This window comes from Corapipo altera, unplaced genomic scaffold (genome assembly GCF_003945725.1).
Source record: "Corapipo altera isolate COAL_440 unplaced genomic scaffold, ASM394572v1 23, whole genome shotgun sequence".
NCBI lineage: Eukaryota > Metazoa > Chordata > Aves > Passeriformes > Pipridae > Corapipo > Corapipo altera.
Genome location: NW_020884878.1, coordinates 9,385,723 through 9,407,579, shown reverse-complemented (window position 1 = coordinate 9,407,579; position 21,857 = coordinate 9,385,723). Strand labels below are relative to the sequence as shown.

The 21,857-nt window shown below is 36.7% G+C and overlaps 2 protein-coding genes across 9 annotated transcripts in view; one reads left to right on the top strand and one right to left on the bottom strand.

Annotated features, from left to right (window-relative positions):
• ATG2B (autophagy related 2B) overlaps positions 1 to 17,369 on the bottom strand; it is a 48,051-nt gene extending 30,682 nt beyond the window's left edge. For 2 of the 3 annotated variants that reach the window (XM_027637650.1, XM_027637652.1), the window contains exons 1-12: positions 16,808 to 16,969; positions 13,129 to 13,291; positions 11,169 to 11,321; positions 10,081 to 10,183; positions 8,556 to 8,718; positions 7,911 to 8,090; positions 4,600 to 4,696; positions 3,374 to 3,556; positions 2,553 to 2,707; positions 1,718 to 1,829; positions 1,317 to 1,578; positions 299 to 449 (exon numbers count right to left, since the gene is read on the bottom strand). In XM_027637650.1, coding sequence (XP_027493451.1) covers positions 299 to 449; positions 1,317 to 1,578; positions 1,718 to 1,829; positions 2,553 to 2,707; positions 3,374 to 3,556; positions 4,600 to 4,696; positions 7,911 to 8,090; positions 8,556 to 8,718; positions 10,081 to 10,183; positions 11,169 to 11,321; positions 13,129 to 13,291; positions 16,808 to 16,969 — 1,884 coding nt within the window. Of the gene's footprint in view, positions 1 to 298; positions 450 to 1,316; positions 1,579 to 1,717; positions 1,830 to 2,552; positions 2,708 to 3,373; positions 3,557 to 4,599; positions 4,697 to 7,910; positions 8,091 to 8,555; positions 8,719 to 10,080; positions 10,184 to 11,168; positions 11,322 to 13,128; positions 13,292 to 16,807 lie in introns of all 3 variants that reach the window. The other variant, XM_027637651.1, reaches the window with a different exon arrangement.
• On the top strand, positions 16,793 to 21,334 carry GSKIP (GSK3B interacting protein). Of its 6 annotated transcripts, none has more exons than XM_027637658.1 (3): positions 16,793 to 16,906; positions 18,545 to 18,803; positions 19,424 to 21,334. In XM_027637658.1, the coding sequence occupies exons 2-3, from the start codon at positions 18,546 to 18,548 to the stop codon at positions 19,583 to 19,585; spliced, it is 420 nt and encodes a 139-aa protein (XP_027493459.1). In that variant the 5' UTR covers positions 16,793 to 16,906; position 18,545; the 3' UTR covers positions 19,586 to 21,334. The 6 variants fall into 6 exon arrangements, with proteins under 6 accessions (XP_027493459.1, XP_027493454.1, XP_027493458.1 ...); XM_027637653.1 differs by having other exon boundaries at positions 16,807 to 16,921; XM_027637657.1 differs by lacking the exon at positions 16,793 to 16,906 and adding an exon at positions 17,577 to 17,597.
• The last annotated feature ends 523 nt before the right edge of the window (positions 21,335 to 21,857 follow it).

The window sequence follows — 21,857 nt, the reverse complement described above, 5'->3', positions numbered from 1 at the left end:
GTTAGTTTTTAGAAAACATTTACTTTAATTCCCAAACTGCATTAAGCAGATTTAAAAGAAGTAAACTAGTGAAGTTTGGCTGCTTGGTGCTATTCCTGTCAGGTATGACAGCAGTCAGGTTCACTGTCTGAGCTCAGAATTAAAATAGAAGCTGTATCTTAAAACCATAACATATTTAAAATAGTAAAAACAAAAAAAATAAAATGAAGAAAAATTTAAATTACAACCATTTTAAAATCTAGCATTGTCAGTTATACAATTAAAATTTCTTTGCTGTGGAACTCTATATTTTACATACCTCTGTATAGTGAGGCTGCTTGGAATGAAAGTCAGTAGAAAAAAGGCATTCCAGGAACTCCATATCACCAATGGACAAATCAGTACTAAAACTTCGAGAGGCAGTCCTTTGTCTTTGTTCATAAGACACTTTGATGCCAGTACCTATAAACCTAATTATTAAAATTACGAATTATGAAAAGTAGCATAAAACAATATCAAAGTCAATAAAAATAACAAAGTCAAGATTTAAATATGCAAAATACGATCACTACAATCCTTTTAAAATCATTAAAAGAACCATAATTTCTTAAAAAATATGAAAATATCTAATTATAACAGATTTTGCAACAAAGACAATGGCACTCATGTTACACATTCAGCAATGGTCAACATAGAGAAATTTGTGAAGAACATTTTAGACATCTAACCTGAGGTGCAAGTCACATAAATCTAACATCCTTAGATAGACAATGAAAAAGTCAAATGTCTCAGAAAGTCTAAATTACATGCATAAGGTAAGAAATGGTATTTACACCCTTACATATTTTACTTCATACACTGTACTGGGATGGTAAAAACTTCCGCAAAAAAGGACTGTTGACTGACTTTATGATTTTGTTCACACTTATATTTTATCCCTATTAATACACTATTTTGCACTAAGTAAACTCCTAAGCTCCTTCAAGCAGAAATCACTATAGTGGAATAAAAATAGTCCTGTAAAACACAGCTGTTTCTAAAGCAATAATTACCTTAATGATTCTTGACTCTAGACTTCTGTGGTAGAAACTGTACCTAATTTAATCCATCTATTAAAAAGCTAGGTGATTTTAATGTTTATAATATTTTTTTTCTTATTTAAAAAAAAAGTCTTGGACAACAGATGTCAAAATTCAAGATTATTTTGAAATTAATAAAGAAGTCTAATGCAATTCAAATATTAAGTGACACAATTCCTACGGAAATAAACTTACTTAATTCAAATTTACTTAAAATATATTTTTGTTAATTATATTTATTAATAAGCAAAGTTATACCTAAGGTGATCATGAGAACAAGCTTCTGCAAATACTTCTCGGAAGGACAGAAAATCTTCTGTTGAAAACTTAACTGGCTCGATCTTTTCTATTCGGGCAAAGAAATCCCGAGCCATTGGTGTCAATGGGTTAAGGTTCAGTGAACTTTCAGGTGGGGGTAAAGGGTCAATATGAAGTACAGACACTGAGAAAGTTCCAACTGCCAGTCTAAAAAGCAGCTCAGGTCTGGATTCATCCACAGAAACAGATCTGGATGGAATAGCTGAAATACAAAATTAAGTTCACGTAATTTTTCAGCAATAACACATTTATAAAATCATCTTACTTTTGATTTTCATTTCTTTTTACCAAGTTGCTGTGTAACAATTCATTTTCAGAATTATCTGTCTATTGTTACTTACATGTCCTTCTTAAGGAAGTCTGGTGAACCATATTGGCTGCTAGCGAAGAACCTCTTGGAGGTTGTAATTCTTGTTTGTTACGATCAAGAAAATCACCCCAAGTTGGTTGAAGCTAGAACAAAAATATATATGACCTTAAATTTGCAAAGAGTTGTTAGATATCAGATCAAACACAAATAATAAGGTAAAGAAACACAAAACCCCAACATGTATAATCAACATCATGCCATTTCATGGGGTATTAGTGCTCAACTTATTAATGTAGATCTGCTTCACTTTGGGGTATGCTTTTTAATTCTATGATCTTCTACATCCACATATTTTTAAAGCTGAAGTTGCACTCTCCATGTGCTTTTTACAGAGAAATGGGAGAATATATGCTCAACTATTCTCCATGGTTTTCATTAAGCAAAACACTAGGCATATAACAAATTTGGCAAAGATGGTGATAACAACAACTTCAGTTTTTACGTTGTTTGAGGAATAATGTATAACAACAATTTTGTACTTTTTATTGTCAGAGCCCATGCAGTCTACGCTGAAAGAAAACCCAGGTGGCAAACATGCAGCTATTAAAAAGAAAATGAATCACAAAGCATCCCACATAAGCTTCAAGGCATTTGAAAACACATTTCTTAGCTTAGTGGCCAAATAAATAAGAACCATTCCATTTCAATTTCCATAGCAGAAAAGGAACATTATCAACTCTAAACACTTTCCATTGTTCTAGAATTTTTCAATAGTTCTTGATATTGTAAAGAATGCAACAGTTATGCAATGGTGTCAGACAAAACTGTTAATTTTAAAAAGATTTTAAATGTAGTTAATACTATACCACTGTAGTGCTCAGTGGAGATCCTGCTGGTGTAGTTGTATATGTACTGGTTAAAGACAAATCTAGATCCATGGTTGGAGGGTCTCCAAGAGGTGGAAGGGAGGAAAGGCTGTGAGACATGTCCATTTCAGCCATTGAGAAGAAAACTTCTTCTTCTAATAAGAACCATAGATAGCAAAGAGTTATTTTCTTATTAAAAAAATCACTTTACTTTTAACAGAAATGTATTCATAAGTTTACAAATCTAACTGCTAGACAGAGTAAGTAGCTAAATACATTATTTACAGAAGTTCCAAGGTTTCTTGATGCTGAGACTAGTAGTGTCTATGGAGAGAGACTTAAATAAAAATAAAAATCAAAAGGAAAAAACAGTTAAATGTCTCATTTTCATGTTCAAGGTGGCATATTTTATAGAAAGTCATGCACTCTCCTTCTGACAAATCAAAGTTCCCACTTTCACATTAAAAATAATTAGCAAAAAAAATTGAAATAAAAATATCAGGAAAATACAACTATTAGATGTAATTTCTATTCTAGATGTAATTTCCTCAACCATGTATTTGAAAAGATGTTATACTGCATGTGTATTTGCTGTGTGCACATTAATATAAACCAAACAGTTTTAATGAAATACTGAATCAAGTCTAGTCCAATACCTAAAATAGTTAATTTTTTATTCAACTTTACAATCAACAACTTTGACATCAAATAACTGTAATGCTATTTCAATACATAAGTTGGTAAGATTCAAAGCTGAACACTCAATGTAAACAATGTTAACAACTGATTATTTGCTCTGTTGCATGGTCTTTTATACTTGCCACGACTAGAAGGTGTTCTGGCACTCTCTGTCTCATAGAAGCTTTGTTCAGATGATGCTCCTGCAGACAAAGACTCTTTTCTTAAATAACGTTTCAACTCCATCTGAATCCGGTACTCATCCTCCTGTTGCATTGGTCGGTTCTTCCTATCTTTATTTGACAATTCTATTCTGTTTAGACTCTCTGCATTCAAAAAAAAAAGGACAGAAAGCTCCCTGTAATTTCCTTAACAGTATCCCTAAGAAAATCCAAAAATTAATCTCAAAATTAACTGTTGCTGTATATATATGCATCTGTAGATATATATATATACACAAACACGTCTGTTGTACATCAGATGTGTATTATGTGCATTTTGTTGGTTTGAAGATTTTACCTGTCCAGAACAGACTACTCTCTCCCCAGTATTCATTAACTTCAAGTCTGAAGAAAATATTTTAAGGTCATATATGCAAGTCACATATAATATTAGCACACATTTCTCAGTCAGCTTTAGGGACTAAGGTCACAATCTCTTAAAGGTTTTACTATTAAGGAAGTTTTAAAATTTCATATTTGAAGATCACACACACATGGGAAGCTATATGTAATATTTCTCCAGTTGTCCAAAAACAATGAACAAGTCCAGCACAACAAATATATCAGTATCAGAAGAATATTAATTACCTACCCAGGACATGGGAAATCTTTTTGAAAAGATTAACTATCTACCCTAATAATTGTTGTTACATAAGGTAGATGGGGGAACAAACCAAAACACCCTCATCCTTCCAATGCAGTAGTTCAAACACTGCTGTTAATTCTTCACCAATATGGACAAACAGACTCAGTTACTGTCTGCTCTATGATTTCTGTGCCTGCCACTAAAGCATAGGACAAAGAAGGTGAGCTACTCTCCTGAAACAGCACTACAAGAACCACAATTGGTTTGGTCTCCTGATTTTCTCCGCTTAGAATTTTCTCATCTCTTGCCCTATTATATAGTACTTGTCAAGCCTTATTTGTTATTTTTTTCATTACTAGCATTTACAATTTGCAATTGAAATCAATAAATTGATCATAGCCCTAATTCAGAGCAGCTACAAAACATTTTGCTAATATCAGATAAACATTCATAATAATTCACCACAAATTTTTTTTTTCCACTAAGGAAATTCATTTATCTTGCAAAGTTCACTTTTTGGTCATTGCAATATATATTTAAATTTTACAGAATGTTCACTTGCCTGGTCCAGCAATAGCTGCTACCATGTCCAAAAGAAGATGCACCTGTCTTGGTGACAGAAATAGATGTACAGAGTCTATTTGTCCATCTATATCCAACTAAAAAGAAAAAGGAAGAACACTTTCAAGAACACTGAAGGAATTTTTCTCTGCAAGTCTTGAATCAAGTATTTTGATAATAGATTTTTTATGCTTTTGATGTAAATATAGCCATTCCAGCAGTATCTTCATTTTCTGCACAACATCTAGAAATTTAATTGCGTACTGCTTCCAACCTGTAGCTTGGCAGGATAAATGCAAATGCATTAGGTTAAAATAAATACACAATCTCAGAAGAGAAAAACTCAAGAATTTCATTCATCTGCTAATCTTTTTCCTTTTAATAATTCCATAAATAAACAACTATATAATGTTAGTTATCACATACTAATTATAAAATATTGACATCAGCACCTTCTGAAATAGACTTTAAAACTGTGAAGGGTCTCTTCAGGACATCTCTTTAGTATACAGATGAATAAATTCACATACTTTCTTCATGATGAGTGGGATGTTTATAGAAGTCCAACTGCTTTGAGATGGTATGCAACAAAGCAAGCCACTTAGCTTTAGAAAGCAAATCAAAGCAGAACTATCTTAAATACTTTTATGGATTTATTTTTCAGTTCAAGAATCCTGTACTCCCAGACATTGGTCCATTCATGATTATTACTCATTGTATTGGGTGTGGCAAGGTATTGGCAGCGAGGTTTTGCTGCAGGGCCAAGAGGTCAGGGTCTGCCTAGAGCTGGTTCCAGCCAGACCTGTAATGGACACACCTCAGGACACAGCTAAGCCTACCAGCAAAGCTGGTAGTGACTCCTCGAAAAGATATTTAGATTTAGGAAGGGAAAAATGCTGCATGGGCAGTGAGGAAAAAAAACAGCAAGAGAAACAATCCTGCAAACACTGAGGTCAGGGAAGAAAGAGGGGAAGCAGGTGCTTCAGCTGCCAGAGCCCTTGGAAGAGATCACACCAGAGCAGAAATCTACACTGCAGCTCATGCAAGGAGTCACTGGACAGATGTGCCCTGGAGGAAACCTGTGGGGAGCCCACACTGGAGCAGGTTCCTGGAGGTGCTCAGCCCATGGAGAGGAGCCCACACAGGAACAGGTTCTCAGGTCAGGAACCATCATTCATGGAGAACCCATGTGGGAGCAGGTTTATCCTGCTGGACTGTAGCCCATGGACAGGACCCACACTGAAGCAGTTTGTGAAAGAATGCAACACAACGGACCTGTACTGCAGTAGGGGAAAAGGGTGAGGAGGAAGGGGCAGCAGAGAGGAACCGTTATGAACTGAGTGCAACCCCTCAATTCCCCATCCTCCCTGCACTGCTCAGGGCGATGAGGAGGTAGAGGAGTTGGGAATTATGAAGCAAAGTTAAGCCTGTGTAGAAAAACGGGTGAGGGAAAGCTAGTTTAGTTTGTTTCTCAGCATTCAACTCCATTCTACTTGGCAATAAAGTCGATTAATTTTCTCCCAGTTGAGTCTGTTGTGCCTGTGACAGTAACTGCTAAGTGCCCTCCCTGTCTTCATCTCAATCTATGAGCTTTTTCATCACGTTCTCTCCCACTGTCCAGTTGAGAAGTGTTAGTGAGAGCAGCTGGATGGGTGTATGACAGCCAGCCAAGATCAAGCCACCACACTCATGGGAAAAAAACCAACCAAACAAAACAAACAGGCACGCAACTGAGTGCATTTATATGAAAATATACTTTTGCTTATAAGGACCTTAAGGGAAGATTTACCTAAGCAGGGAAAATAAATGATCATTTAGTTCTGTATACTGTTCTCTATTTTTTCCATCCTTTGGAAAGAGTTGTAAGAAAATGACACTACTGAAATGTGTGTACTTGACATGAAGTTACAAAGTGTACTTTGTATTTTACATGCTTGAAATGTCTGTTGTAACATAACTCAGTTTCCAGAGTAAAACAAAGAGTTGAAACTAGACTAACCAATATACTGTATCCATGTTCTTTTCAATATGCATGAACTCCACCCGATAAACCAAAAATCAGCTCCTTCTTCAATTTTGTCATGTAGTATTACATCCATTCACTAGTTTGGTTGTTACTCTTATTTAACCTAACAGCATTTTTACCTGTACTCAAGAACAACTTGCAGAGATCACTGCTTAGTCTTCCGTTGTATTGAACATTTCGTATAAAACAAAATTTACTCTCAACTCTGCCCTTGACATTTTCCTGCCAGCTATATTAAAATATATCTAATGAGACAAAAGTGGAAAATCTTCAGCAACATCTGGATATCAATTAATTTAAGGGTGCTAACTGCATTAAGTATTCATGCTTTTGAAATAGCCAGCATTTTTCTACTTCACACCAAACGAAATTTTATTTAACTTTTCAAGGCCCCTTCTTAACTGAATTAACAAGAAAAGTTAAAGATTGACTAGAAATTGCTGGACATAAAAAAAAACTTTTCTACTCCAGTAGAAACTTTATGCTTTCTATGAAATATAGTATGGTATACAAGACAGGTCAATAGCCAGTTTTAAATTTGGAGACAAGGGGAATATATTTACACAACTTTACTTATATACTCACACTTTTTTAGGAAAATAGGGCTTTATTTTCAACTGCTTTGCTTCCTGCATCTTTATGTAAAATAAATATTACATTTATATAAATAGAAATTTTTAGTATTTCATTATGGCATTATTATTTGATTTACTGTAGATTTTAATATAAAAATTCACAAGTAGAAATGTTCATGTTAGTTTTATAATGCCGCAAGTCTGAAATTATTTAACTTAATTAATCATTTACAGTTTACTTGTAATTGTTGAAGAGAATTACACCCTTTAAAATCAAAGTTACACATTCCACACATATGTAGGCAAATCAGTCATAGGGCTACAAGAAAAAAGGACAAATGAATAATAGTGGGAGTTTCATGAAAACAAAATAATTTTCTCAGAATTAACTCAAATACATAAATTCATAGAACAGAATCAGAGAATCATTAAGTTTGGATCATCAAGATCAACCTTCAACTGAATACCACCCTGCCCACTAAAACATATTGAAGCACCACATCTACTTGTTTTGTTGAACACTTAAATTCAGTCTCTTTCTAACATACAGAAATTCTCCTTTAATGGATTTCAGTTTGAATACAAAGAATATACAAGAAAACTAAGTGCATTCTGCTCCCTTGAGAATCTTACCAATTTTTGGATGTAGTAGAAAAAAAAAAATTCTACAGAACTATTAATTTAGTTAAAGACCAGGAAAGCATGACTAACCTTAGCTCCAGGAAGTACTTCATTTTGCTTTAATGTTAGGCTCAACTCCATTCTACCAATCAGCTTACAGATCTGGACAGGGTCAGAAGGAGTAATTTCTGGCAAGTTTCTTGTTAACTGGGGATGTGGTTCATAAATGATTTTTGGATTCCAGCTAGGTGAAAGCTTTGGTTCAGTTGCCTTAAAACATTACAGAGAAAAGAATAAGAATGTACCCTATTTCTTAAGAAAAAAACCAGAAGCATTTCAAATAAGCATATCACACAAATAATCATTTTACATAACTATAAATATGACAATGGCATTGAAAATATGTATTGATCTGTGAAAAAAACAAAGCATGTACAATGTGAAGCCTTAGGCCTTTGCAAAAAAGAGGAGTAAGTTTCCAGAGAACAGTGAATTGGAGGGTACTTCTTAAAGTTGTAACCAGATTCCAATACAATATGTTCTAAACTTTACTCAGTCCTAAAGTCTCCATTTCCTTCCCCCTCCTCAAATCAACAGCAATTGATTATAAAACTTATCAAACATAGATTCAAGTAAAAGTTCAACTCTTGTATCCTTTAGAATTAACCTAGTATATTAGTGTAACAATATATTCTTTCATCAATTTACACCCTCATATAACGTATTTAATTTTACCAGTTGTGTAGCTGAACACACTGGGGAGGACTTTGCTGATGCAGGAAACTCATCCCAGAAGAAAGAGACACCTGAGAGCTGCAGTAACTTGTGAGCAAAAGCCATGGGCTGATGTACATTAATTCCAGAGCACTCATCTGCAGTTTCATCACAGTACATAGTTCTGAGAGACAAAAGAAAGGAAATAAAGATGGTGGGTGCCTACAAATTGTTACTTCTATTGGGCTCCTTAGCCTTTAAGTTTGTGCATGCTCTCTCTCTTCATACTATTTACAATGCCATTCACTGTCACGAATGGAAAATCCACCACTCTCTGGGAATGGGTGGAAACCTTAAATTTTCTATGGAACACCACAGGAAAACTGAGACATGCTTCCACTGCAAACATACCCCAGTGTATTATCCCTACATCTAATCTGACCAGAAGGTGAAGGAGTCTGCCCAATGCTTCTAAACTTATCTTTCCATTAGGACACACACAATTCTTGCTTCAGATTCTGAACTTTCTAAAACTCTGCCATCTAATACTTTTCTGCTGTCTAATAGCACTACTTGAAAGTAACATTCTGTCAAAATGAAAGTTGAAAATTGAGAGAATATGCTACAATCCTGTAGAATTTCTATGATGTTGAATTTCTTATAAGAGACAGTATAAACAGTCAGCTCTCAGAAGATGCAAGTCTACACATGATGGTATTTGCAGTGTAAAAATATATATACTTTTCCATAAATAAATTCTATCAAACGTCAAAACAACACGTTATTTAACAGTTTGTTTCAATACAGTTTTTAAATCACAAAAGGTTTGTTCTGAAAATGGACTTCAATTAGAAAAATAATCACAATTGATTATTAATCTTTCCTGAACTGAGCTTAACAACCTGAAGCTTTCAAGTGTTTAAAACCAAATATACTTCATTAGCAACTCTCAGTAAGCATCAGTTTTATCTGGTACTGATCTCAATACTTTGCAAAAAAGTATGATTACACTCTCCTATAGGTTAAAAAAAAATCTACTTTAAGAAAGTGTAGAGTATTCTAAGCTCAAAATAATTACAGAAGTCACATGGGCTCTTTTGAAAGTTCACAAAGGACCTAAACTCTTTCCATTTGTTTGGGTTGTTTCCCCCAGGAGTGTACCTTTCTTTCTGAAAAGATCTGAAGTGTCTTACTCAAAAGGGTTGGTCCCTTTTCTAAACTGAAGAGATGGCCTGATGTGCCAACAATCTACATAAAACTGTTGAACATCTAAGAAATGGTATTCATTAACTGTGGAAGTTGATGAACACTTTTATTTGGGAAAATAACCCAGAACTCTTCTAATTCGATGGTTGAATATCCTTAGTGTAAAGATGTTAAGTGGAAACTGAGTGGAGAAAATGCTCCACTCAGAAGAGGTACTCAAGAGCTAGTGTCTAACTGTATACTAAGAATATGTGTGCATGAATGAAATGTATTCTGCAAGAAATGGCAAAAAGTGCCTTAGGAAAAAAAAAATCTACAGATTAAAGAAAAAAATGTTTACCTTTCAATTCTGACTTCAAGTGCAGTTCCACTTTTAGAGTTCTCTGGCACATGTTCTATTCGCAAAACAGTATCTAAAAAGGTAACTTTCACTCTTCTTAGAACTTAAAAGATAAAACAAAAAAATACAGTGTAGGCAATTAAGTCAAGTTACTTAACAAATACTTTTGTAATTAACTCAAACGGTCTTTCATTTTGTTTAAGTTCTCAGCCCTTATTTCAGTGGAAATAATCGAGTTTAACAATGTAACAAGACACCAAGAGATAATGGTAACTCCTACTAAATGTCCAATATGTACACCCATAGTGTACAACTGGTCTTTAAGGCTTGGATGTTTGAGCAAGTGACAGCTCAAACCAAGTTGTTCTGTAGCTCAGTGTGGATGATCCCCAAAGAAAGTATCTGCTTCATTTTGCACCATATCTGAACTCCTAAACCTTGGGCAGCACCACACTGCTTGGACTGAATAACTCCATTTCTAGATTGAACATTTCCCTTAGCTCACACTTTTCAGCACTAAGTTCTCCACCACATAATGTGGTCATAAGGCCTTATTTTCTTCCATTTAAAAAAAACACCTCCAACAAAAAAACAAGATTTCTAAAGTATTTCTATCAACATGGTGTGATTATGGTGGCATGATATATCATAACAGGTCAGCTTTGCATAAAAACAGCTGAAAAAACATTCTCCGTTTCTCCCTCAACAGCATCACTACTAACAATCTAAGTCTGTGTGATGAATTAAACTGGCATCTCCAAAACTAGGGCATCTCACCAATCACTCAGGTGCAGATTCGGCTGGATTTATTCTGGTGAAAACAAACACCAACTTCCCCTGAAACATGGTTCATTCTGTCCACTGAAGGAAGTATACAAATATTTTAGTAAGCAAATAGGGCATTTTTTCTCTGCTTCAAAAGCAAGATCAACTGTCCTCCCTTCCTCTTTAAATTTTACAAGTAATGCTAACAAATGAAAATTTGTCAGATAAGTTATGGCAATTGAGATCCATTTTGTAAAACCAAGACACAACATAAACCAAGTTAATCTCAGATGTTAATTCAGATTTCAGTAATTAATTCATACCTGTTTCAATAGTTTCTGCAAATTTCTCAAGTCCTTCAAAAGGCTGGGACCCCTCTCCTTGTTCATCTGTCAGTTTTTGGCTAAGACACTCTTTTGCAAGCTGCATACTACTGGTCATAAAACTTGACCAATACATAGGCTCAGAACCAGATGCTGTGGAGTAAAAGAAGTCTTAATAAATTTGACTGTGAACATTATGAAACTATAAAGACAAAACAAAGTAATACATTTGGCATACCCAGGAAAGAATTTCAATGGTTTAGTGAGAAGTCATACTTAAAAACAAATTTAGTTACAATCTCTCTTTATAGACTTTACTATTTTAAAATTATTTTAATCTACTTAGATTGCATTGGCAAGATTCTGGTTTTTGAAAACTCAGTGTAAATAAGAGGAAACCAAGTAATTAACAGCGTAATCAGTCTTCAGCACTGGTTTAAGTGAATAATTTCTGGAGTTCTTTTACTATACTGGTATGCTTTTACAGGCATAATTGGCAAAATTAAATAAGTCCTATTTTTAAGAATTATTTCAAGGTTTCTTATTCCATCTGAAACATATCCTACATGAAGAAAGACTAAACAAGGTTTAAGATGTTATCTTAGCATATTAGAAAACGTTTTAAATTACTAACATAGACCTGATACAGTAAGAAGAACATAATAAAATCATAGAGCATGGCAGGTATTAAGCTGAACAAGTTTTCATCAGCCAGATTAATTTAATTGACAGTTCATTCCTACCAGTTAATGCCAAGCCCATTGTGAGTAAATACTATAAAACTAAATTAGAAAAGTTAATCAAATTCAACTAAAACACTCCAGTATAGGCAGAAAAAAGTACTAGCACAAATACAAACATGTTAAACAGGCAAAACATTTCAGTCTAGCGTTCAGGTCTGGAAACATCCATGAGGCTATAGATGTGTGATAAAACCAGCTCTGTAGGGGTTTTTCTACACTGTTTATTCTATTATAATGCACAGTGCATTGAAGAGAACTAAATGGATGAAAGTGAATAAATAAAAAGTTTCCTCCTAATGCTATCATTCTCTTAAAGCAGTAATCTTACATCAGAAAGTAAGAGAGCTCAAAACCTAATTTCAGTTAAACAACTAAGGATGAAACTCAGAGTATATATATGCAAGTAAGTTATTTAAGATAACTTGCAACAGATGAAAAATAGGTTTTATGCATGCTTTTCTCTTCTTCATGATACGTTTAAAGAAATATTTTATTCCATCTTCTCCACACTATAAAAAGGAAAACAAACTAAAATCCTTCAGACAACCAAGCTACAATTTTCACACATTACGTGCTCCACACATGCTATAACAACACATCTTAGCAGAATTGATGGAGGTTTGGTGACCAGTGAAAATTTATCACTAGATCAGTTAGATTCATCTGGATACAGACAAGTTAGAAGAACTCAGCCAATCCTCTCAGTATTAGATTACATAAAGGTAAGTATTTAGAGTACTCAAAAGTCATTATTTAAGACTGTGATAGCAATTAAATTGCATTAGTTGTTCTCCAAATACACAAGAAGAGGTATCTTTTACCCTAAAGTAGCCAAAGAAAGCCAGAACCTTTCTGTAACCCCCCTTCATGGTTACTATGGTATTATCCTACTGCCAGCTCCCAATGCTGACTAACAGCATTTGGCATACAATACCCAAAACCAGCAGCTAATCAAAACTCCTTTCCACACAGTATTGGAAGAGATACAACAGTAAGAGCATTTTATCATTTTAAGCTATTTAACAGAACAACAACTGAGTTGACAACCAATTGATGAACACCTGATAGTTTCTTTTTTTTATTACATTCTCTAACATTAATGTATGTAAACTAGATGGCATTTTAAATAAGGCAAAGATTGACTAAAGCAAGAGTAGCTTTCTGTCTCTGAAAAACTGTAAAGAATCTCTTTTTCTAAAATGAAAAAATAAGCCTACCAAGTCTTGGTCTTGGCCTGAAGACCATCTCTAATCCTTTTACTTCTAATGCACAGTTATCCTGTAGCAATGACCCCCATGGAACAGATAAAGAAATTGATTGGATAAATCCATCTGTGACTTCCAGAGGTGCATCTGCAGACTCCAGGATCTCATTAAGACACTAGAAGAGAACAAAAAAAAAAATGTTTTTTAAAATCATCTCCATAATTATGCATCTAACTAATAAAACACTTTGAGACTACCAGAAAATGAATTATACTCAGAAAGACAAAAAATGGTCACTTTCAAGTATTTCAATTCCACTGCAATTTGTTTCACATTAATTACCCAGCTTTCAGCATAACACAGATTGCTCTGCAGTAGCTGTATAATCTGTATTTTTGGCTATTCAAAAAAAAAATCTGCTAACTTATTCTTATAAATACTACAGTACTAATAAAAGTAAATCTATTCTTCCTTTGGCAGTACTTGAAAAAACTGATAACAGGCTGACAATAAAAGTACAAAAAGTACCTAAACTCCTAGTGACAGGGGTATCTCATAGCATGTATCTTCAGTGTAATGTTCATTTTCGATTTCTCTGTGACACTGGATCAATGGAACCAAACAATCACCTCTTGCTGTGTAACACACTTGCCATTTCTAAGTCATATCTTTATAGTAAAATGTTATAATCAAGTTGCCCTTAGTATTGTACTAGCTCTGAAGTAGTAACTTCAGATTTTTAAATCTTCCACAATGCTCAGAAAAGACTCCCTTGTTGCATTATATAGGTTTTATTACATCCATACAGATGAAACACATTCTTCCCATTTACGTAAAAAAAAAAAAGTGAATCCCTGTTTGTGCCCTGCTTCAAAAATGTAGTTAAAACTGAAGTTATGGAACAAGAACTACCAAGGCTGCTTTAATGAAACAAAAAACAATCTAAATCGCATACCAAATTCAGTGAGTGCAACTTTCCAATATAAACAAGACCCTACTAAAGACTGTGGTTGTAATAATAGGACAAAATCTTCAACTGGCAAGAAAAAGTGTGGGTTTGACCTTCCTGTGTTGAACAAGGCTGCTGATTCTACCTGAGAAAATGCATAAATTCAACATCAAAATTTTTGGAAAAAATAAAAGTTGTTTTTAAAAGTTGTTTTCCATTTTAATCATATTTAAAATGTTCCAATTATACAGAATAATTTAAAAATAAACAAAATAAGTTTTCAGAAAATTACATTTTTCACTCTTATGTCTCCAGGTGCAAGTTTCCCATCATGTTAACTTGTTGCTCTGTTTATGCTTAATAACTTTGCTTTTGGAATCTTGTTTGCCTTGCATGTTCAGCTTTTCTAGTTCCTGTTCCAAAGTCCACTCAGGACAGCAAGAAAAAACATCAACTTTAAAGAAACAGAACCTGAACAGTCCTATCGTAAAATTATTTAAGAATCAAATAATCAATTAAAATTCAGTGACATAAAAACTTTATTTTGAATATAAATATAAAAGTTCAAATATAAAAGTACAAATATAATTGAACTTAAACATAAGAATTATACATGTGGTAACAGCCTGAGATAGGCAAAAACAAAATTTCAAATGAAAACTATATTTTAAAATATCACAGGTTCATTTAAATTATTTGAACCTTTATAAAGTACTTTGCTATCACAGAAATTAAGCTAGCTACCATATTTTGAATAAGCCTGACTGAGATGTGTTTTTACTACCAATGTACATGGTGATAAAAATAAGGGTATTTTAACGCATTGCTTATTATTTTAAAAGAGAAATCTACTATCTATAAGCAAAAAAAAAAAAAAAGAGCATTCTTGAGCTAAATTGCTTCATAAACAGACCAGTTGTTCCTAGAAAGCAGCAATTAGAGCATTTCAAGTGAAATTTTAAAACTGAAGCACAGCCTCCATGACAGGACTCGTTTCCACATAACTGACCAAAAGTCTCCAGCTAGAAATCACAGCAGCACCAGCAGCAAAAGTGCTATTTGAGGTATATTAAAATTCAACCACAAACATTATGCATTACATTTTGATTTCTCTAAACAGTCCAGGTCCCAAAAGGCAAAGGCATTACATTAATAGCCCTGGGTATTCCTACATACCTCTACAATCTATAAACACGATGTTGGCTAAAGTATCTACAGCGTTAAGATGAACAGAAGTATCCACAAAAATGGATACCATGTAAAAATGCAGTCATCGAGGTGATTCATTGAGCACAAGGTTACAATGACTAGGGGGAAAAAAGAGGTGTAGTACTTCCGCGACATCTGTTTTTGCAATCTGTCATACATGAGAAAGTCACGTGCAGGGAACCTCAAACATGTCATTGTTTACAAGTGGAACAGAAAAATGCTGATCCACAAACGGGAAAAATCACCTAAGCATTACTGTATATTCATTTAATCACTGTGTATACGTAAAGAACTGCATATTTAGTGCCGGCCCGTAACTGCTGCTGTTACAAAGTATTTACATTTTAAATAATATCACTTTGACTGGTAAAGAGTGCTCTATACCCACTAGAGGGCATAACAATTCAATTAAAGCGACCAGCCTTACTGTAAGCCTGACACAGAAAACAAGCTGCAGACACAGCTAAAAAAGAAATGAACAAACAGGAGACCAACAAACACTGCTACCATTGAGCATTTCTGCAAATGTCTGTTTCCTACCACTTTCCAACATATTTTCACACAAACAATTGGAAAAGCATTACTTGAAAACATCGTAAATTCACAAGTATTTTAAAATGTACCCAGCACGGCCTAATACCACTATGTAGTCTAGTAAAAATGCATTTTGGAAAACTTAGTAAGCCAGAGTACCTAGTTCATGATCAGTGCTACCCTGGAAGTCAAGGACTGACTCACTGCAGTGCTTAAGGCTCCTCACGACAGACACTTGACTGACAGGTAGAATTCAGTAACATTGGCAATTAAACCAAGAAACTTTACAAATTATTACAAACACAGAAATCCAAAGGTCTGTGTCTACAGTACACTAGAAGTGTGCATACGTGTGCATAGGCACATACTTATACAAAAACGTATGTGCCAGGACTGAAAAATAAAAGCCTCAGTTGGTTCAAAGTGTGACAGCCCACCTGCTAAACTCCAGCTAAAACCAGCTTTCCATTTGTCAACAAGTACTTTCACTACTGCAAGACTAGGGGACAATTCTTAGAGACCTACATGGACTAAGCTCAGCATAACACGATAATTAAGAATCATGATGTCCCCAAGATAAGGAAAAAGTATAGATGCCACAGGGATTACTTTATGTTTTTACCATCTCTAGTAGCCAGCAAAAATGCTCTTCAGCAAGTACATCACTGAATTCTAGTAGTTTTGGCTACACAAACTCCTTCTCCCTGAAATACCAGCAACTATTGCCTTCTTTTAGTTTTTGTTTCCTTTCTAATATTAAAAATTACGCAATCAAAGCATGGCTAGAAAAATATATCTGTAACAAATGCATAGACTTTTCTTTTTCTAAATGCTAGTACATCAGAGACTTTCATGGATGAAATGCTAATTACGGCTGTAACTTTTTAGATAAAGGAGGCTGGGTATTGAAAATAAAGTGGGTGGCAGCCGGGGGCAGGGAATCAGCTGGTCCCTCAGATGCAGCAGAAGCCGAGGGGGTGAAGCGCCGGCATCTCTTACCCACTTATCCAGAGGGACCTGCGTCAAGGAGCCGGTGCCCTGGTAGAGATCCAGGCTGAGCTGTTCCAAGCTGAGCTTCTCCTGCAAGAAGTGGCCCAGGTACCTCTGCAGCAGGTACCTGCAGGCTCTCTTCTTGATGGACTCCGAGAAAGGCCACGGCATGGCGGCGGCGCGCCGGGGGCCCCGGGGTCGGGCGGCGGGACGGGACTGGGGCCGGGCAGAGAGCAGAGGTGCGAGGGAGGCGAGCAGGAGCCGCCGGGCCCGGCCTCGCCCCTCGGCGCGGGCTACCGCGGGGGTTCCGCTTCCAGGCGGCGCCCCGCCGCCCCTCACGGCCCGGCGGGGCGGCACTGCCCGCCCTCAGGGCGAAGAGACGCTGACAGGCGGCTCCATCCTCACTCGGACACCGCCGCCATCTTTTCGGCGGCCGCGGGCGCGGAGGGGACCCTGAAGCCGCGCTGTGCGGAGCGGGGAAGGGGCCGCGGTCCGGCGGCCGGACGAGCAGCGCCCTCCGTGTCAGCTCTGCAGCGCCGGCGAGGGCGGCCGGGCCGATCGGGGCTGTTTGTCTCCTGTCGCCCGGCTCCCCCCGCCGCCAGCGGCTCCGTGACGTGCGGGAAGTGGCGTCGGGAGCGGAGGAGGCGGGGGCGGAAGCAGCCGCGGAGGGGGTGGCGGGGCCGGGGGAGTCGCGCCGGCAGTGGCGCCGGGGCCGCTAGGGCCGCCAGGGCGGGGAGCGGCCCGGGAAGCGGCGGAGCGGGCGCTGCGCTACGCGGGGCGGAGCGGAGCGGAGCGGCGGGTGCGTCCAGAGCCGAGCGGGGTCGGGCGGCGGGGCCTCGGCCGCCCGCCGGCGCTGGTGGGTGCGCTCCGGGGCGCGGTCCGTGTGCGCGGGAGGCTGCGCGGGTCGGTGTCCAGCTCCCCGGTTGCTTTCAGCCTCTTGGGAATTTGTTTGTAGGTCCGAGGTGGGGTTTGGCAGGAAGTGATGGATCTCGTGCAGTGACTGTCTGACGTGTTGCGGATCGGTGATTGGCAGCCCCCGTTCCCTCCTGGCTGCAGGGCTCAGCTACCAGAGCTCTCGGGACAGCGTCCCAGGGGGCTCTTTCCCTGCTGCTTGAGGCAGGTTCCCTATGGGTGTCCGCTGAGGCCTCACGGCCACATTGGTACCTGAGAGGCCACTGCGGTAACCGCTGGGTCTGACCTTTCTTGGTACCACTTGCCCACAAGGAGCAGAAGCTCATGTCTCTGAAATGTATCGACAGCTGTGCATAAAAGATGACCAAGAGCATTAGTCTTTAGTGACTGTAAACAAAAAGCTCCCGTTAATGTCTTTTTAGTCACCGATAACCCATTTAGGTCACAGTCTTTTTAAAGTCTTCCTTAAATTCACCAGCAGTAGGTTTTTATTTTCTACTGCTATTGACTTCAATTTTTTGAGGCATGACTTGTCTTCCTCCTGCATTCTGGATCAGCAAAGGGCAGAATTAATGACTGCTGAATCATAACACTCTTATACAACAGAATGCGGGTTAACTTGCTTAAGAAAAACTAACTTCAGAGAAACTGATATCACCTCTATATGCTCATGTAACCTTCTTCAGCACTTGTCCTCAACATCTTGGTTTTGAATTCTCTAGGCTGTCATTGAGATTTCATATGTCTGCTTAAAATGTATCTTGTGTTTTATGACCTTAATATATATTGAGTGTAATGGTGTAATAAATCTCAAATAAATGTTTCCATGTGCAGAATGGAGACTGATTGCAATCCTATGGAGTTGCCCAATAATACAGGATTTGAAGAGGATTCTGATTATACAGACTTTGAAGGAACAGAAGTGAAAGATATGAGACTTGAAGCTGAAGCTGTTGTGAATGATGTTTTGTTCGCTGTCAGCAACATGTTTGTCTCAAAAACCCTTCCCTGTGCAGAGGATGTGGCATATATCAATGTGGAAACCAGAGAAAGGAACAGGTACTGCCTGGAGCTCACTGAAGCAGGACTCAGGGTAAACTAATTTATTTATAATTTCTTAAGCTTTGTTTTGAACAATGAACATGTTCAAAAGGTGCCTAGAAAAATACTTCACTGACACCAAAAAAGCATAGATATTGCTCTTATACTTTTATGAAGCCTGTTCTACATGTTTTCTCCTAGAAGAGAGTACTTTAACTAGTTACTTCCAACAAAGCAAGAGGGGGTATTAATGAATAACCAGGCATTTATTTGAGACACTAAATGATGAAGATTGAAGCAGAAATTTATTATAGTTGTGTCAATCTTTGGTTTTCTTGGGTACCCAAAGCAGTCAATAATGCCGCATCCATACAATTCCTTTTTGCACCATTTGTATTTTTTGTGCAAATGTGTGGACATGAGACTTCTTTTCAAAAACCATAATCATATATTTTGCTAATATTCTGAGTTTTGGACAAAAGTTATTTGAAATTGTCTTACATACTGTATTACTATTAAGCTCCGTAGTATAAAGCACAGACTGCGATTTAAATCCGGTATCTCTTGTTCTCGCATTACTGTACTACCCTGACTGACAAAGTTAAATGTTGTGATACTAGTTGCAAGGTGATCGTAACCACAGAAATTTAACTACCCATTTCTTTGTTGCAGGTAGTAGCTTATGATTTTGATCAGACTGATGACAGACTGCAAACTCCATACCATGAAACTGTCTACTCCTTATTGGACACTCTCAGCCCTGCATATCGAGAGGTGTTTGGAAATGCATTACTACAAAGACTAGAAGCTTTGAAGAAAGAAAGTCAGTCATGATTTAACCACATATGAGGAAGGTTTAGTGCCAGAAAGAATTCTTGGTATGAAGCACTTAGATCTTCCTTACAGACATCTTCAGCTTCATTTCTTGCATTAAGGTCTAATTCATACTAGTATATTATTATATAACATCTATATGTTATAACAAGTATACTATATAACGTTTTGTTACCGTGGATTTGCATATGTCACAATACTATTAAAAACTACTTTGATAAATAACATAAAAAATTCTCAATTTTAGTTTTAGTTGTAAGTGAGCAAGTAAGTTGCATCTTACAACGTTCAAAAACTTTGGTCTTTTCAAGGTGTTACTGTTCAAAACTAAAAAAAAATAGAGACTGAATGTTATATATACAAGTAGTAATTTTTTGTGTGTGTGCTTACTGAAAATTTTCATATCTGCTTTTTGAAATAGAAGCTTACTACTTGCTGTACCTGATTAATGGAAAAAATAGTTGGGAAAACTACTGTTCTGCGAAGAATTTCAGCTTGATTTGCTGTACATAAATCCGAAAATTCTCAGCTCTGGTAACAAGAAAGATAGTTCTTTGACAGTTGAACGTTGCTTGTATAGTGGCAGTATCTGAGTTAAAAGCAAGGCTCAGCATGAATTGATCTGCCCTTGTCTATGGCAACCAGCAAGCTCCAAATAATACACGAGATATACTACTAATATATGAATGTATTTTCTGAATCACAAATGATTAAGCACAGAATTAATGGGCTACATATTTCCTAAAGATGATGTTATATATGCTATATATATGTACATGTATGCTATATTGCATCTGTTTGGGAGGCTTGGAAGGCATTTTAGCCTGTTTACTATTTTGAATGTGTGTTTACATGATGTACAGGATATACCCAAGAATATTTTTGCTTCAGCCTTTACTTTCTATAATACGGTACTTTGGTACTCTCAATTTTCACATTTTCTCCCTCAATTGTACAGCGTCCTCTCCTAATGAATACTAAGTAAGCACTGTAATGATGATTGCATTGTATTGGTTTGAAACCAAAGGCTGTATGAAATTTGCTAGGACTAATACAAACTGGAAGATATAACTTGTATTTTCTACTTAAAAACTGGTACACTTCCCTTTATAAATCTATTGTTGCTATAACTTTTCAAGTACGTACTGAATTGTAGACTTTTTAAAAATTACAATTGGGTAGAAATGCCTGTGCAGTTGAAATGATGTTCTGTGATGTTCATACTTTTTGTATTCTTCTATTATTCCATATTTGTGTATCTTTATTTAAACAATCCTGCTGTTATTCTTCTATGCTTATATGACAAGTACATGCAGTAGCTTTTTTGGAGCCACATTTAGGGGTATATCAGTTCTCACAGATTCCAGTGACTTCAGTAGAGCTATATTGACTTCTACCTGCTATGGGTTAGTCATATGGATCAGAGAATCCTAGTAGACCTTTTGTAATGGCTTTGGGTTAGCGATGTACAACTGTGACTGAAAAGTCAACTGTAATTTTTGCTTCTGTTTTCAAGAGCTTAATTTTGTGATTATTATCTTTTTGTGTTGAAACTTCTGATACTCATCCTCTGCCCTAGGGTATGCTTCTGTGCTCCAAAAATTGTTCATAGGCTCTTTTTTGCACACAGGTCTGTGGCACGTGGTTAGTCCTCTGTGAGGAGAATGTACTTTAGCAAATTTATATTTGAATATTTTTCCTTGCAACTAATTTACTTGTTCAATTTCAATGACTAAAGAATTAAACAAATGCACCAGTGTGTTGTAGTTTTCTTGTGGGTGGTGGAGCTACAGGAAAGGGAGGAGTGAACAGCTGAAGTCATCATGCCCTTAGAAAAATCTTAAATATCAAATAGTTGTCAAATATTTGGAAAACGTTGGCTGCAAACTTGTATCTGCTGAAATTTTGTCCTGAAAAAACAAGGTAGGTGATTGTAAAGAGGGATTTGGAAAGGGAGTTAGAAATCCAAGTGGAAAAACGCCAAACTAAATGTTGCACTGCTAAGTTTTGTTTTGGAGGTTTTTTCTGGAGAGGGTTGACATCTTTAGACTGCTTTGTCATTTTGTGTGCTTTTTATAATACTTTCAAAACAGGCATTTTGTAGGTGTTAACAGAAGAAACTTGTGTTGTTTCTTAAAACGCGTTGCAGTGTTAACCCAGAAGTGGGACAGCCATCTCATTCCACCGTGTCTGGGTTAGTGAAGATGACTGAAAAGGCTTTTTTGTCGCTGTCCTTGGGCGCTGCTGCCTCTGTGAAGGGAGCTTCCCTCAG

Excerpts from the sequence above, each read along its gene's own strand:
- GSKIP (XM_027637658.1), top strand. The coding sequence starts at position 18,546 with ATGGAGACTGATTGCAATCCTATGGAGTTGCCCAATAATACAGGATTT. Across the intron at positions 18,804-19,423 it reads TCACTGAAGCAGGACTCAGG|GTAGTAGCTTATGATTTTGA; the intron begins GTAAACTAATTT and ends TCTTTGTTGCAG.